General features: G+C 53.5%; 1 protein-coding gene across 1 annotated transcript; it reads right to left on the reverse strand.

Moving 5' to 3' along the window:
• Nucleotides 1–481: 481 nt before the first annotated feature.
• N0V96_008543 (uncharacterized protein) lies at nt 482–3861 on the reverse strand (the record flags this gene model as incomplete). The annotated part of the gene is made up of 2 exons (XM_065758366.1): nt 482–2621; nt 2678–3861. 2 exons carry the CDS (start codon nt 3859–3861, stop codon nt 482–484), a joined length of 3324 nt encoding a protein of 1107 aa, XP_065613121.1.
• Between the last annotated feature and the right edge of the window lie 12319 nt (nt 3862–16180).

A 16180-nucleotide genomic window follows, 5' to 3' on the forward strand; every position in this document is an offset into this window, starting at 1 on the left:
GGAAAGGGAGTTGTGCATATTGTTGTTTTCTTCTTGTCATCATTGAGAGGGTACCGAAAAAAAAGTTAAGTTTGCTTAGACCACAACGATACCATGTACAGATTTGGTTCTCCCGGGTTGTAAATTTTACATCAAAAGTTATCTATCTACAGTAATTGAGGGGCACGTCAAAATAATTTGTAGAATCCTTTTTTTTTGATACTTTTGCATTAAGAGTTTGATGATAGTGGTATCTCACAAGAAGAAAATGTGCTGGAAAAAATCGCTAAGCTAAGACCGCGTAAGATTTTTTCTCCTTCTCCCCCCTTTCTCCCGTCCATGTTCCCGTGTCATGCCATGCCCATCCGTCTTTTTGCCATCATATACGTCATAAACTTGGAAAAGAAAAAATGGAGGAGGAAATTCTCCGAGGCAAGATGTACAATGCAAAGTTAATACAATGCTCAGGGGGGGTGGCAGACAGATACCTCTACAACAAAGCTCATCGTGCTCCGTGATGCAACCCGCTGCCAAACATGTTGCCGAACCCGTCAATGTTCATACCCATGTCCTGCCCGATCTCGGGCGGCTCCATGTTAAACGGCATGAACCACGCCGTCGACGCCTCCTGGCCTCCGAACCCCATGCCCTCCCCGTGTCCGTGGCCGGGCCCGCCCATGCCATTGGGACCGCCGCGCGAGGGACGCGAGCGGGCGCCGTCTCTGTGCGCTCCCGGTGCGCTGTGGGCGCTACTCGGCATGCCGTCCCAGTCGATGCCGTCAAAGTGGCTCATGTTGCCCTGTTCCATGGAGTACCCGCCAAACACGAGCTGCCGGTCCAGAGGCTGCAAGATGCCGTTTTGTTGATTCATCGACATGTTGAGCAGGTCGGGAGAGAAGAATGACGGTGTGCCCGGGTGGTGGTGCCCATACTGGCTAACGGCGATGGGGCTGATGGGAGATAGGGCGTGGTAGTTGGAGCCTTGCGAATGCGGCACGGTGAGGGGGTTGAAGCTCGTCGGCCCGCTGGTCTGGCCGCCGAGCGAGCCCTGCTGTATGCCTCTCTGTTGTTGCATGCGGGCGCTCAGTTGCTCTTGCGCCGTGGCAGCAACGTTCTCGGTGGAAAGTGGTTCCAGCTGGCTTCCATCTGCTCTCATGCCCGGAGTGCCGAGTTTCTTTCCGACAAAAGATTTCCGCTTGAGCGGGTTGGGTCTGGACGAATTGCCTTCTGTGCTACGAGGTGGCGACAAACTCGTAAAGTATTCCTCGACGGTGTGCAGTTCTGGCTTCTGCTCTAACACGGCGTCGTCGCCCTTCTCCTTCTTCTTCGTAGATGCCGGGTCGGAAAAGTCGGATTGTGAAACGCCGTGGGGGTATCGGTCGAACCAGTCGCCGTACTGGAAGATGGGAGAAGCCGTTGACGTCTCCTTTGTCGAATTGCCTTGTCTGGCGGCATCTGCGTATGTCCGATATTGCTCGCGGAGGTTCTCAGACATGTAGTGGAACATACCCCAATACCTCTTCATCTTTGAAAGAAACTTGACATTTGTCGCCAGGTTTCGTTTCGATGCTGCCTCAATGGCAGGATTGCCAGAGAAGATGCCGAGTATGTGGATCGTCCCAGACGAAAAGGCGCAATAGCCGACAAAGGGGGCAGTCACCATGTGAGACTCGGCGTCTTTGAGAACCTCGGAAATCTTGTTGGCGGCTGCAAAAGTCTTGTCACCTGCCTTGGCGACAAACTCCCGAGGAACGCCTTGCGCAGCGGGGCTGTTTGGCGTTGAAACGGCAACTCGGTTGAGAAACAGAACGTTTTGCTGCATCGCGATGTGGAGGAACAAGAATTGATTCGCCATCTTTTCCGTGTCGTGGAGCGCGACATTCTCGGGTGAGTAGCGGAGGAATTCTGGAAGGTTATCGAGCAAATCTTCGGACTGCTGCAGCAATTTGGTGTATTCGGATTCGGGGCTCCAGATAGGATGGGGGTCGAGCTCCTTTCCTCCTTGGTTCAAATAGTTGATGACTCTACCCCATAGAGAGATGGTCTTGATCATATGAGCGGCAACGCCCATGTTATCTTTGGCGTCGGCCATTTGGCCATCCTCCGCAGACACGGGATGGGGGACCTTGCCTTTGAGGGTTTCCGTCGGTGCCGGCATATCGAGCTGGAAATATTTTTCCTTGATCGGTAGAGGAATTTCAATCGTCTCTTCCCTCACAAACGTAGGCCGTTCGGTACCGGAGGAGTTGAACCGGTCCATGAGGAAGCATGCCCACATCGTCCGGCGCCGGATCTCACGGTCAATGAAACTCAGCTGAGATGCTCCGCTGCGGTTCAGGGGATCGTGATCCAAGTCCTTGTGAAGTTGTAGAGCAAACGCCATACGAATTGCTTGGCCTCCTAGAGCCCAGCTCCTACCGCCATGGCATGTACCAAATTCGTGGAGGCCGAGGATAAGCAGACATGTTAGAATCGTGATGTTGGGCCACTCATATCGCCTGGTGCAGATATCCCGGGCATGCGACGCCCACTCCTCTCCACGCAGAAAGTTTGGTGATGCGTTGTTGAGTTTCGGGTGGCTGGAAAAGCGGGCGGCTATCGCGCAAACGGACAGTATGAGTACTGGCGGAAGCGTGCCAGCTCTGCATTCTCCAAGTCAGCACTGAAGTAGTATCACACTCTCACAAGAGAAACATACCTGAGTTTTCTCATGTAACTGGGCTTGTGGAGTAGGTGGTATGCTTGACCGTAAATGTTCTCGAAAAATACCTCGGCTAAATGTTCCTGGATTTCTTTGGACGGAAGTGCATCGAGCCCCTCCAGGAAGAGCTTGTTCTCCTCCGCTTCCTGCGCTTGCAAGGACAAGTTCTTATTTGGCGTATCAATTCTCGTCTTGGCCGGCGCTTTTGCCCAGTGGTCGAGATCCTGGCCGAATGCTTCGTCGGCAACTCGCTTCTTGGAGTTGGCCTTAGCCGCGGGGAGGGATCCCGGAATTGCCGGTTTAACCACGGCGCGGGTCAGCGACACCGCATTGGAGTCTTGTTCGTTCTTGGGCACAATTTTGATGATGCGCTCCTCCATGCGCTTGAGTCGCTTGTCCAACATGGCCATATAATCGGTCCTTGGCGCGGCTTTTCTCGTTGTCACCTTGTACACGCAGGGAATCCGAGATCGAAGGCAATGCTTGCACGCCGGTTTTTCTCCCGAACATCGAATCTTTTTACGTCGGCATGCGATGCACGCTAGAGGAAGTCGCTTTCGTTCTTTGCCGGCCTTGGTCTTCAACTCGCTCCATGCGGGCGTCTGATCTGTCTTGTCGTCCTTGGATTTCCCGCCTAGATCGGAACCGTTACCGGCGATTTGCGTAGGTAGACCAAACTCATCGGCACCGGCATCCTCGAGTGGATTGTGCTCGGCGTGGCCGCTGTCCTGGCTGCCATCTTCCGAGGTAATAATGCTGTGGCGGCGCTGGTTCATGGCCTGCGCAAAACCGATAGGCATGACTGTTATTGAGTTCTGGCGGCCACCGATGGAAGAGACGGAGGGGCGATGCGAGGTCGGGAACATGTCGGCAGCGTGATCTGGTTCGCCGAGGAACATCATTGCGCTTTGGTCGTCCAGCGGGTTCGGAGGGAAAGAAAAGTCGTCGGCAAAGTGAGAAGCATCGACGACGCTGTGGTTCGCGCTGTTGGACCGCATACCGTCATTTGGGGTTCCGGAGGAGAAGGGTTGGTGGGACGCTGAGGAAGTGGTTATATGAGAATGGGCGCCGGGCGAGTCGAGAGCGTGGGCGTGGGCGTGAGCGTGAGCGTGCTGCTGCGAATACTCGAGACTGACAGCTCTGAGTTGTTGGCTTTGGAGCTGCTGCAGGCTAGATGACATTGTCCTTTGTCATGCACGAATCAAGGGAATGATCAACGGACAGGCGACAGTGGAAGAAGACGGTGCCGAGCGAGCTGGCAAGCTGGCTCCCCGCACAACGCCGGCGCTGAGGACGGCGTTTGTCCCTGTCCCTGTTTATGGCTTTGGACCGCGGTCGCCGGTGTAAGTGTGAGTTGGAGCAGTGGGGGAAGAGGGTCACAGCGGTCGCAAGGAAGAGGCACCAGACGGCGGAAAGACTCGGCGATGGTGATTGATGTTGATGTTGAAGGCCGAGGAATATTCAATCCGGTCGCGTGCGCACGTTTCTTGGCCGTCGAAGATGATATTGTCGTCTTGTCTAGTGTTCTCGAAAGAATAAGAAGGGGAATGTTCCACAAAGCTGATGACAGTAACACAAAGTTAAGAAAGAACCGGGACTGGATGGGTGGGCGGGGGGCGGAGAGGAGAAGAGGCGTCTGGTCGAGATCTGTCGGAGAAGAGGAACTCTGACTCGGCCACTCAGTGACCAGCAAATAGAGAATAAAAAATAAATAAAAAAGACAACCTCCTACCAGAGACACAGAGGGGCGCAAGACTGGGTCTAGGTCTAGGTCAAGGTCCAGGTCTACATAGGTCGTCAAGGGAAAAAAAAACCAAACCAGCGGAGCAGATTTGTGATGCTCACTGCTTAGAGAGGAGAAAGATGGGTGATGGGGAATGTCGCCGGCTTGTTCGTGCAGCAAAAACTGGGGTTGGGGAGGGACGGCCGGGGAGGGGGAGGGGCGTCGCACAGAGAATGGAAGGATGTAAAGGGGGTGTGGTAATCGGCGACCTGTGATTGACTGGGAGGGCCGCGGATGCACCAATCCAAGTGGGCGCAGCTGTGGAGTTGCAGGCGTGTGTGTGTCCACTTCCAGGCGCGGAGGCGTGCACTGCACGGCGTGCAGGTGGGAGAAGAGTTGGAGACCTTTTTTCCCACACTTCTTGTTGAACTTCTCAGCACCGCTGCTGCACTGTACCGCACCTCAACTTGCAGGGGACTCAAGCAATGGGATCGGAAGCGTTTTCGGCGGTCAAATTGTGGGGTGCCGTAGATGCGTGGATACTTCGCTGGAACACGGCCGGGGGAGTTAGGCGGGTGATGCTGTGACGGTCGTCGAGGTCACTTGAGATGTGCGTCTGTCGTCTGCGTCTGCGCTTTCTTTAGTATCTATCCGTAAGTTGTATATTTGGTTTTGCGAAGTGCACACTCAATGTAGCCAAGGTGCACTCTGTAGGCTCGGTAAGTACCGTACTCACTCACCTCTGACTTTCTCTCTCTTTCTCTCTCTCTCTACCTCTTCCAACCTAGGTATTTCGCATACGATACTACTTCTGTGGCGTTTTCAACCGAGGCTTTTCCCCTCTATTCAATTCGCTGGCAAATAAGGTTCTGCTGTTGCTGCTCCTTCTGGAATCTGGTCAGGGGGTGTCTCTTGGGCCTGCTGCTTGTTGATGCTGACAGAATGCTCACAGCAGTGCTGACTGTTCCAACAATGGGGTCTTTTTACTCAGGCACGGCCCAAGGAAAGAATACCTAGCGATCCCCGTCGTCCTCCACGGTGGGGCTGTGTCCCTCTCTTGGTTTGAATGTGGACTCTCTTGCCTCGTCTCGTGATTTCCAGATGAGGGACCAGATGCCCAGAAACCTTATGTACACAATAAGGTAGTCCAGCCGCAGGCGATGTATCTGTACCAATTCAACCTCTCCTTGGCAACTCTCGCCGCGGGATGAATGTGCGTATGGGTGGCTAGTCTGTCGGACGTCGTATACCAAGTTGATTGATATGTTTGTCTTCTTCTGGTGGCTTGTCGGGCTGCCCAAGTGTGTGATGCTGTGGAATTGCAGAGCGGAGAGTACGGATACTTTGCCATGTACAGCACTAGAGGCTTGAGGTGGCTGTGGCTTTGACCGTGGGAAGATTTGTTCCGCCCTTTCACACTGACACTCAGTGACAAGTGTTGGCTTGGATCAAGTCGAAAAGTCGAGCTAGTATAACCGAGAACAATAAACTGTAAAAGTGTGACGTGTGTGAAGATGTGCGGGCGATGCGTCCAAGATCTGCCAAGCTTTTCAAGCGCGCAGGAGATATCCGTCATGCCGTACGGAGTACTGCGTAAGGTAGGTCTTCGTTCCAACCCAATTGAGACTGGGCGTGGGGCTTTATAACAATGGTTTGAGCTACGGATAGGAAGCCTGCATAACCAGATACGAAGTACATACAGTTCTGCAAAGTGAGAGCCAACTTCATCGAGATACGACAGCATCTGAGATGCTGTAAACATCTCACAGCCAGGACTGAACTTCCCTTACAAACCGCACAACACCTACACTGCCAGCATCAACCAGCCCAGTCCCTGCAACGCGACTCAAGTGTCTCGTATGTCCATATGCCTGTATGAAAACGGGAGGGTTTGGAAGCTCCGGCAGGGTGAATAGGACAAATGTGGGAGATAGACCGAGGTTCCATATCGAGGTCAGACATTTTTGCCAGATATGAAGGGCGCGCGGCAACAAAAAAACAAAGGCACAACCCAGCTCGTCTCTTCCATAGTAAACACACGCCCACCAACAACATGGTAATACCTGAAAAATAGACTTCCAGCGTCAAGTCCCTGAGGTTGGCATGGACGTTACATTCAGCGGCCCAACGACAAACATGCCTGGTTGTATGATCGATACCCCGATTCACTGTAGCCAACGAACGCATCGACTGTACTCCGTACCTAGTCCATTTGACTCAACGTCCACGGCGATGGACAATGGATATCAATGAGCTGTTTGCGATCCTCGTAAGCACAGTTGTCGGACCGCGTTCGGACAGCAGTTGTTCCTGCACTCGCCTCGTCGGCCATGAACAGACCCAGATTGATCATCGCGTCTCTCCAACCAATTCGATCCAGGCACGGCCAGAGTCTTCGATGGTTGAGTTCTCGCCGACTCTGGTCTAGCACTCTAGGTAGCTAGCTAGGGCTGCCCCTTGATTTTCTGGTGGTGGCCGCTGCAGATGCAAGGTTCTCCAATGCCATCCCAGCCCAAGACCCACGATGGCAGTGCGAACAGAAGTGGATACCTCCTCCACCACAAAGTGGGTGGGAGCCGGGGGTCACTGGATATCCACGCCATAATGTGGGACCGAGAAGTCGAGGGGGGCCTGGGGCACGCGCCTAATCAGGGATGAATCGGGGGGATCAAGTGGGAGAGCCGGAAGCCCAGTGGATCCGCAACCAGAGGCAACTTCCGAGACTCTCTCGGTGCGAGTGGGTACCTATGCGCCGTGCCCAGACTAAAATACTAATGTACGAGGATGTCATGATATTCTGGTGAGCCGTTGACATTGACCAATTTCTGTCGAGTCTGTAAAGACATGGGTATCGAATTAAATCCAGAGAGAACGAGTTCGACTGTGCGATTCTTCGTGGTGTGGCATATGTCGTTGAGGCGCGGACGGGGAATAAACGTTCCGGGTGCCAAGCGTGTGTAGAATCCAGAGGTCCGCCGTTGCATTTGGTGGCATGCCGTGGTCTATCCAGACATATTCTTAGCCATCGGTTTGGTATGAGTATTACAGCCGCATTCCAGCAGCGAGCTAGACAGAAAACCAACGTTTGGCGAAGAAACGGGATAGACACTCGCCGTTCTATGAATGGTGCATCGACGATATCGTAAACACCATCCCATCCTAAGGGGTATTAGCAGGTGATCTTACGGCCATGTGTGTCCGCCGCAGAGAGGCATTCCAAGAGGGATCATGGAAGGTTGGCCGCCTGCGGCTGATCCCCTGTAACCCTACTACGGTACTACCGTGCTTGGGGCCTCAAATATGTGGTGGAATCTCATCCTCGTCACGTCAGTGTCTACACCGTTGCTTGTGTTGCATCTCTTAGCAAAGTGCCAAAGAAGGCCGCCGTCAACCTGCCATGGCTTACCTAGTCGGCCGTGGGTTCCACCAGGAACGGTCACAGCAGGGCGGCAGCGGCCAAGGGACCCCGGAGACGCACCAGGAGCCAGCACTGCAAGCCTGCATCGGTTTGGCCTTGATCCGTGTTTGTTCGGGCTGGCCCAGACCACCCTGCAGCCCTGGTGCCTCGCCTGCTGCAGATTCACAGTCAAGTGTGGTGGATTCTCGTCGACGACGACCGGATCTGTACGGGATGGCGCCCCGATTGCGACCCCTGTAGCCAGTACTTCTTGTTTAGACAAGACTTGAATTGAGCTCTGAGAATATCTGGCGAAGGAGGAAAAAGTACGAAGCCTCTGAAGAGCCACTAGCTCGGGTTTCAGCGGCGCCAACGGAATGGGGCGTAGGGATAGGCGTAGGTAGAGGCGCAAGTAAATCATCTTTGGCTGGTTGTTTGGTTTGGCCGAAGTTGGATCGTGGGACTACCTAACACATTGAGGCACACCTTGAGCTCCAAGCGTAGCATCTGAGAAGCCCCCGTACATGGTTGCTTGGTTCCTTTTTCGACGTGTGTATTCGGTTCCAGCATTTCTGGGTTTGAACATCTGGATTGGAGATGGAACCCAAGGGTGATCTTCCTGAGGGCCGGGGGGTTCAGGTGGTGCAGAGGACGTCATTCGACCAAACCAGGGACGGGGTAGCTCCAGTCCTTCTAGAGCGCTGCGTATGGTCACGACGGGTCAATGTTGCCAGCACTTTAAGATACGGATCTCCGAGCAGAAAAGCTGGGAAGCAAGAATCGAAGTCATGTTGGCTTTGGGCTGAAGTCTGAAGAACGGCTTGGGCCTGAGCCAACGAGGGTGAGGATGAGGCGTACCGATTTCATCAGAGTGGCGGATCATCTGGAGCGGTCGAAATTCGGGGTTGACAAGACAAGTTGGAGAAGAGGACCGGATGGGGATGGAGCAGGTAGATCGTGATAATATCCGAGCGTTGATAGGAGGGAAGGATTCTGGTGGAGGGTTGTGAGGGTTGGGGTGTCTGTGTTTGTCTGTCACTCTGTCTGCACGACAGCGACGAAGTGGTGGGAGTAGAAGTGGGAGCGGGAGTGTGGAGGGCAGACGCTAGCAGAGCAAGGCAGACCTGAGCCCAATTGGAAGGACCCACCGTAGCTAAGGTACCTTACCTCCTTCCATTGCCCCTCCACGCCCCTTCCCCATCTTGTTTTGGGAAAGGACGATGTGGCTGGCACGGCTGGTAGTCGAAACGCAATGAACGATTTGCACTTAGAGGTAATGGGGGGGCACTGGGGACTTGATTATTGTTGCTGATGTAAGAGACGCCATGTGGAGAGTCAAAGGCATGTCTAACTCTACGGATTCACGACCACAGCCTAAGCAGTAAGGTGCCGCGGTACTGCGGCACCTGTGCCTTACACTACTTGGAGGTGGTCTGGCCTGGGCTGTGAGGCTGTAGGGTGTCTTGACTTGGGTTCCCAAGCGCAGCATGCTCACATTGTTATTGTTCCGCGTGGAAAGCACGAAGGTAGAAGGGTCCTGGCAACACAAAGAAGACGGCGCGGATGGTGAGCCACGCATGCCAAGACGACATTTCTGAGACCTCCACGTTCAGGAGTCCCGGGAAACAGGTCAACAAGTCAGGAACAGGCCCAGACTCAAGTCTACCATAGCGGACGTCCTTGGCACTCATTACCGTTCTTTGATCTCAAGTTGTCAACCACATCTTCAACCTGCCTGCCCTACCATTCATATATCGAGGTCAACATTAAACGGTACAAAGTACTGTAGATCGATGGGAACAAGCTCTTCATTTGCAAAGCTCCACGATACCACAGCAGGCTAGCAGTACTGCATCACTACGTGACTACCTACGGTACCCACAGGTCCTGGAGATCACTGCGGAATATAAGGTGCCTCAGACATTACTCCGTACACTAACAAGAATTCCTCAAGCCACACGATCAGTAAATGATCAACAGCGGCGTACCTGAAGGTGGGAACCGTGGCTACCTCACATTGGAGCCCTGGCTTTTGCTTTGCGCCTTGACCCCATCAGAAGCCACTTGCTGTACTACGGGACTGGCCCTGGTGAGTGAGGCTTCGAGGTTCGGGGACCAGTCCGCTCTCAATCACCAGACAAGGTAAAGGCTCTCGAGCTATAGCTCAACGGCGCAATTACGTGACGCTGCCAGACTACCTTAGTCAACCGCGCAAGCCGTCGAGCCATCAAACCCTTGGGCCATTCTTCTCCGTGTTCAACTTAATTTCATGGCTTTGCGGTCGTGGAAGCTCCGAATTGATAGGAAGGAAATTCCGCATTGACATTCCGCATCGGCGATAGGGTTTAATTGGAGTGGAGGGCTTGTGCTGAAGTCGTCACAGGAACGGAAGCAGTAGTGACCGCTGACGTTAGACTGCTCTCCAATACTTTACGGTACGTTCCTAGGTCTCGCAAACTTACATTTTGCATTGTCCTAAATGTCGGCCAAATATCAGAAATCGTTCGACTTCCATCGCACAAGGTAGACTAGCACCCGGGGGCAGGCATAACCAATACCACCCCATTTGACGGTGGATGATCAACCAGTCTGTAGGACAAGGGGCTGCAGCAAGATCGAAACGGAGCACGCTTAATTCCTCCACAAAGTGACTGTTTGAAAAATATTATCTTACATAGCTACCTAGGCACAGAGGGACTGAACCCAGGCTTTTCTTGGTTTCCCAACCTTTCAGTGTACCTACTTGCTTGACATCTCAGATAAAGGTACTTCGGTACGTATAGAGAACCAGTAGAGGGAAAGAGTGCCTGTACCTGAAAAGCTGCCCGAGATGATGTTCATATCCACTCCAGCCAGTCCGTCCCTCTTTTTCTACCTTCTCAAGATCGGAGCTTCCTCTTTAGAACCTCGTCGAAGTCTTCAGTAGGTTATGGAAGTCGATGCTTTCAACCTCGGACTTCGAGGCAGGTATAATCTTTATCAGGCACCTCAGAGGCTTTCTTCTTCTCACTGGTGATGCATCTAATGCCTTGGGACAGCGCGTGTCTGGTTATTCTTACTCTCTCGCTCCTTCATTCACATTCCGACCTTCTAGGTCCGCTAAAACGACGCGGTTCACGTTTCCCCAGCTCCGGCCTGTGGCATTCCGACCTGTAAATGAATGATGTTAGCAGCTAGAGGAAAATCTCGTTCCACATTTTCTGCCTTAGTGTGCCCCGGCTTCAGATGAGCTGCATTCACATGGCGGCTTCGCTACGCGCGTGCGTGCGTGCTACCTTTCTACCTTACACTACTTGCCCCCCCCCCGTGCCCCTCCAACCTCAACCTAAACTACGCAACACCTTGGGCTGCAAGATCATCATCGCCCAGCGTCAACGACTCGTCTGCTGGCTATTCTCCACATCAGCCTCCTGAACATCTCTCCTTTCATCGACTGTAGTCCGACTTCTCCTTCTCGGCACCACTCCAGTTTGCTTTGACGGACGACTGGAATCAATGTTGTCTTCCCCTCCAGGGACTACATTCCATGTACAGGAACGAGGAATACCTCGCATTATGTTGGCGACTACATCCCTGGCGGAGCCCCTGAACAACAATCGAGCTTGTCCTTGACGCCGTCTTGGATCAACTTGTCGAGAAGAGTTTGACACGCCGCCAGCCAGACCATCAAATGTCAGTCGCAACGGGAGTGGGAACCGCCGTTGACACGCTACGCCACGCCTACCTATTCTTAACTTCGTTCTAAGTCCCCTTCGAGAAAGGCTGACTTCAGATGAGAGCTGGAACCCCAATCATGCCCCTCCACCACCGAGAGCTTCCTGGGATCGACACATTCTCAACCTCATCAGTGTCGAGGCGGCACGACTGCACTGGGATTGCCCCCAGAGTCGCTCCGGTTTCATACCCACCCTCCGTGCTTGAGACCTGCCTTAACGCTATTTTGTTAAGCCTTCCATCCCTCCCCGGAACCCCCTGACGACTTCCATGGTTGACTTCTTCAACCTCCTCCAGGCGATGACGACTTGCTGATGCGGCCTGTCTTGAGAAATCGTGCCGCCCAGGCGGTGCAGCTGAGACTTCTGAATTCCGCCCGATGCCAGCTGGTTGGTGCCAGGAAATTGTATAGATTAGACGGAACAGAGTCAAACAAGACAGTGTATCCTGGGCAAGTACACGTCCTCTTCTCGTTCTTATTCCGTTGTGCTAATGTATCATCACCGATACTAGCGCTCCCGGCGTCAATCACATCATCCTTACAAGCCGGATTGTCGAACTTCAGAGCCACAACAATTCGCCCGAGATTGAGAGAGATTTGTCGACCAGAGGAGTCCAGCTGCGAAGATGCTGTCAGAGGGCGCGAGAAACCCTGTAACAGGATTGTCCGGGTTGACAACAAGCCCTATGCTTGCTCACCTGTCACCGTCGTCCGTCATCACGGAGGGCTGACGGCGACAAACTCTCGTCAACGTCGCATCCACAGGCATTACAACCTTGCTCTGGCTCACCCAAGATGCCAGCCAGTACAGACACAGGCTGAACCATGGCGGTACTCCTCTACTTCTCGACTGTAGTCAACGGACAACTCATCAGTTCAACAATCTTCCGACGCTACATGTGGTTTTTACTTGGCATGTTCGTGTTCCATCTGCCCGCACCCCCTCCTTCGAGGTGACATTGTTGATTTCATCAGAAGAATAGGCACGTACCTCGGAGCTTTTCTCGCAAATCTCATCTCGTTGCGTAGTGTACGGATACACTGCACACATCCCCCCGCGCGCCCCAGTCTCTGTCTTCCCCGACCGCCCTGCTCCTTGTCGATGCTTGGGTAAATACATGACTGGCTATGTAATCTGCGTGATGTCGGCGAGAAAGGCTCATCAATCAAGGATGCAACGGCCTGCGAGGTCACATATGGATCCAGCGATGTACGTCTACATGCAAGCTCGTTCTTCTCCACGAACCCCCGCCGGATGATCTCCATCGCCTCCCCCTTCCTGACACCTCGAAAGGGACAATCATCAAACCCTTGTCATGCTTATCCGCCATGCCTCAAAGCAGCCATGGCTGGCCAGCCTTTTTTTTTTTTTTTCTTTTTTTTTTTTTTTATTCACGCCATGGTGGACCCTTTGCCCGTACTGATGAACCCTGTTTCTCAGTAGCAACGCAGCGCAACCGAGCATCCGCGCAGCTGATGAAGGATTTTGAGCTGTGTTAGCCTGTGAGTGGACAAGCTTTGGAAGGACGACAGTTATGTGATGAGCGTGCCAACGAAGACCAGATTGGCGCATTCTCCCGAGAGACTACTACGGGACGCGAGGAACCAGGCGTGGTGTTTTGATATGTGTAACACGGACCGATATGCTTAGTTTTCGGGACAAGATACCACGGATTGTGCAAGCGGCTGCTTCATGGTCGCCAAAAGGGGTCGGCGTATGTGCCACGTACGCCTCCGCGAACTTACGCTTCGGGTCACATTGCGAATTTAGACGGACTTGAGCCGGGCGTACCGTAGAAGGAGAAAAACTGCTCGGGCGTAACGTGACACTTACATCTCGCGGAACGATGCAGCTGTCAAACACGAGGATGAAGCAGATTATTGGGCTCGGGGCGGACGTGTTTGGGCTCGATCAGCCAAGTGTACGGCTCGAAAGAGACGACACATGGAGTTGAGGTAGGGAATCTTTCCACGTTCCGTCTGCTTACACAGTAAACAGTTGGAGGAGACGATTAGGAAGCACACAGGGCCTTGCAGCAGTAATGCATGGGCAATCCGTTGTTCAGGTCCTATCCGTTGTATGCGCGTTCCTTTTAGGCGGCCGTTGCACACCGATTACGATCCCGCATGATATTTGACTTTGGAAGACGGGACGATCTCAGCTCCGGAGACCAAATGTGGTCCCCGACGGACAACTTGTTCAGGGCCGCATCCCGTTAGACTCTGAGAAGCAACACAGATCACGTCTACACTGGGGGCGCAGACAACGCGTAGGGACCTCGAGGTGATTGTGCTTTTCTACGATGTCGTCGGCGGCGGAACCCGCAAGGAACTGTTTCCCATGAGACCTTGTTAGCGTCGACGTTGTTTGGTCGCGTGCACCTCACCTAGACGGGGCGAAGTTTGAAGAGCACAGATTCGGAAAGGGCAAGAAGCTCCAAAGATGCCTTTGAAAATGAGGCCCTAGCTGGCCTTACTAAGTCCTTAGCGATGATCCCAAACGGTCTTCGTCCCGGAGCCATATGATGAAGAGACCTTGCTGTGTACAGGCTTACATGACCTAGAAAACAGTCACTTGCCATTGGTTTCCTCGGCTCGCCCTACCAGTATGTACACACGCAGTAGACGCAATGCAACGAATCCAATGGCACTAACGGCGCATCTTCTCGGTGCAATCTGGAGTGTTCAAGCGTGCACCTGCCGCCCGGTGATCCGGCCGTCCGACGGAAGAATCCACACTTCACCCTTATTACGGAGTACTGGCGAATTATCATCACGGCTCCCTGTCGGCACCGTGCCTTTCCTTTACCTGCCTAGGCGGGTGCCTTAGCTAACCGTGAGGTAAGGATACAGGTAAGGATATGCGACGTTTCGATACCAGCCTGGGAAACAGACTTTTATTGCACGCCCCCCTTTCTCTCACTACGTTCCGCCGTATATCCGTACCTACCTTACCTTATCCCACCCCTTCCGGGGATATTCTCCACTCTCTCTCTCTCTCTCTCTCTCTTCATCCAATCCCCTGTCATTCCCATTTTTCTCCCGTGCAAGCCCCCCCCGTCACTCAATCCCAGCGGACCCACCTCCGTCCGCACGTTCAAAGATACGACTGGCTCTTCACAATAAACGCCACAACCACGGCCCTACGCCTCGATCTGCACTACTAACGATGAGAGACAAGGCTCCGATTCCCTCCTTGCTGCTCGGGCTGGTGGGCTGAAGGAAGGGGTTGACAGGCGTGACAGGCTTCGGAGGGAGGCGGAGACGAGGCAAGGCGACTGGGCCTTCAAGTCTCGGCTTCTCAAATGATGGACGCCAGGCCACCAGCTTTGACTATACAGCCTTGTCCACAGCCGCAACCCTTCGGTCTTGGGATCCGAAGAGGGCTAGTTGAGATCGCCCGGAGGATGAATTAAGATGATGTTCAAAATCACAGTGAGACTAGTCAGGACCAGGAGGGCTTGTTGCTAATTTTTGAACAGAATGCCTTTCTTTCTTCCCTTCCCATCTGCCATCTTGCCTTTCTCTTTTGGGAAACGAACGTCCCACGCGCTTCGAGAGGTGCAGGCATACGGATACAGATTGACGACGCTCAGACGCGTTCTCTCCCGTATCCGTACATCCTTCTTCATCTCTCTCTGCCCTCATACCGCGGAGACGCCGTTAGACGTACCCGATGGTACTAGGCTCGGAATGCAGGGCCTTGGGGCCGCGCCAGCCTATGGAAGGCCTCATCTCATCATTACGAGCTGGGTTCAAAGGAGGCGGCGCAACATTCTCCCCCCAATGGACCATACCGGTGTTGATATAGCATCCATCGAGGAGCTCCCGCGTCTGCCCTGCCCAAGCGGCAGCATCGCCCCCCCCGAGATCCTGCCCGCGTAACGGTCATCCCTCATCGGCCCGTCTGCGACTTCATCTCGACACCCGTCCACCCATCTTCGCAGGGATCGTGTTTGTCAAAGGGACGAGCTCGATGTCCTCAGAGAGAGCGAGTGCTCGCGCCTTCCCGGTTGCTGTGTAGAGAGGCCACCAGTCCAGGACGTTTTCTGAATAGGATCTCACGGGGGAAACCAATGACGAGACAAGACGAGTCGATGAACCCCTTAATGCTCGCTTTGTTTGGACGTGCTTGTCGCCCACGTCACTCCAAACAAAGCAGATTCCGAGAGATGCCCGTTATTTCTGGAGACAAGAATAGAGTCGTCGGTGCAGAGGTTCGCTTCTCTGGGTCATCCAATGGCAGCATGAGACGGGCCTCTCTCTCCTCTCTCATCCGACCTCGTCGTTGCTGTATCGATGGTGGAAGCATCACATCCGGTTCGTGGTTCCCACCCCATCACCACCATCAACCTGGGCATCTCATCTTTCAAGTAAATCAGGAATAGAAGCGGGATCATCGGCCGTTCCGTCTCGTGAGGTTGGGGAAGGGGAGAGGAGGGTGGCATAGCCTCCTTTCAATCTCCAACTTCACCGATGAAAAGGAAATGTTCCATGACGTGCAAAACATAGTTACACACCACCACGGATCCCAAGATCTGGGTATCCCATCGCGGGATCTAAGGTAGAGTTTTAAGAATAGAAAAACTCCGTTCGGTCATCCCGTCTTCCGATCCAGTTTCCTGGGACGCAAACTTCTGGGACACAACAAACTTGCGTGAGACG

Source organism: Colletotrichum fioriniae (assembly GCF_027942845.1).
Source record: "Colletotrichum fioriniae strain IMI 355084 chromosome Unknown scaffold_10, whole genome shotgun sequence".
In the NCBI taxonomy this organism is placed as follows: Eukaryota; Fungi; Ascomycota; class Sordariomycetes; order Glomerellales; family Glomerellaceae; genus Colletotrichum; species Colletotrichum fioriniae.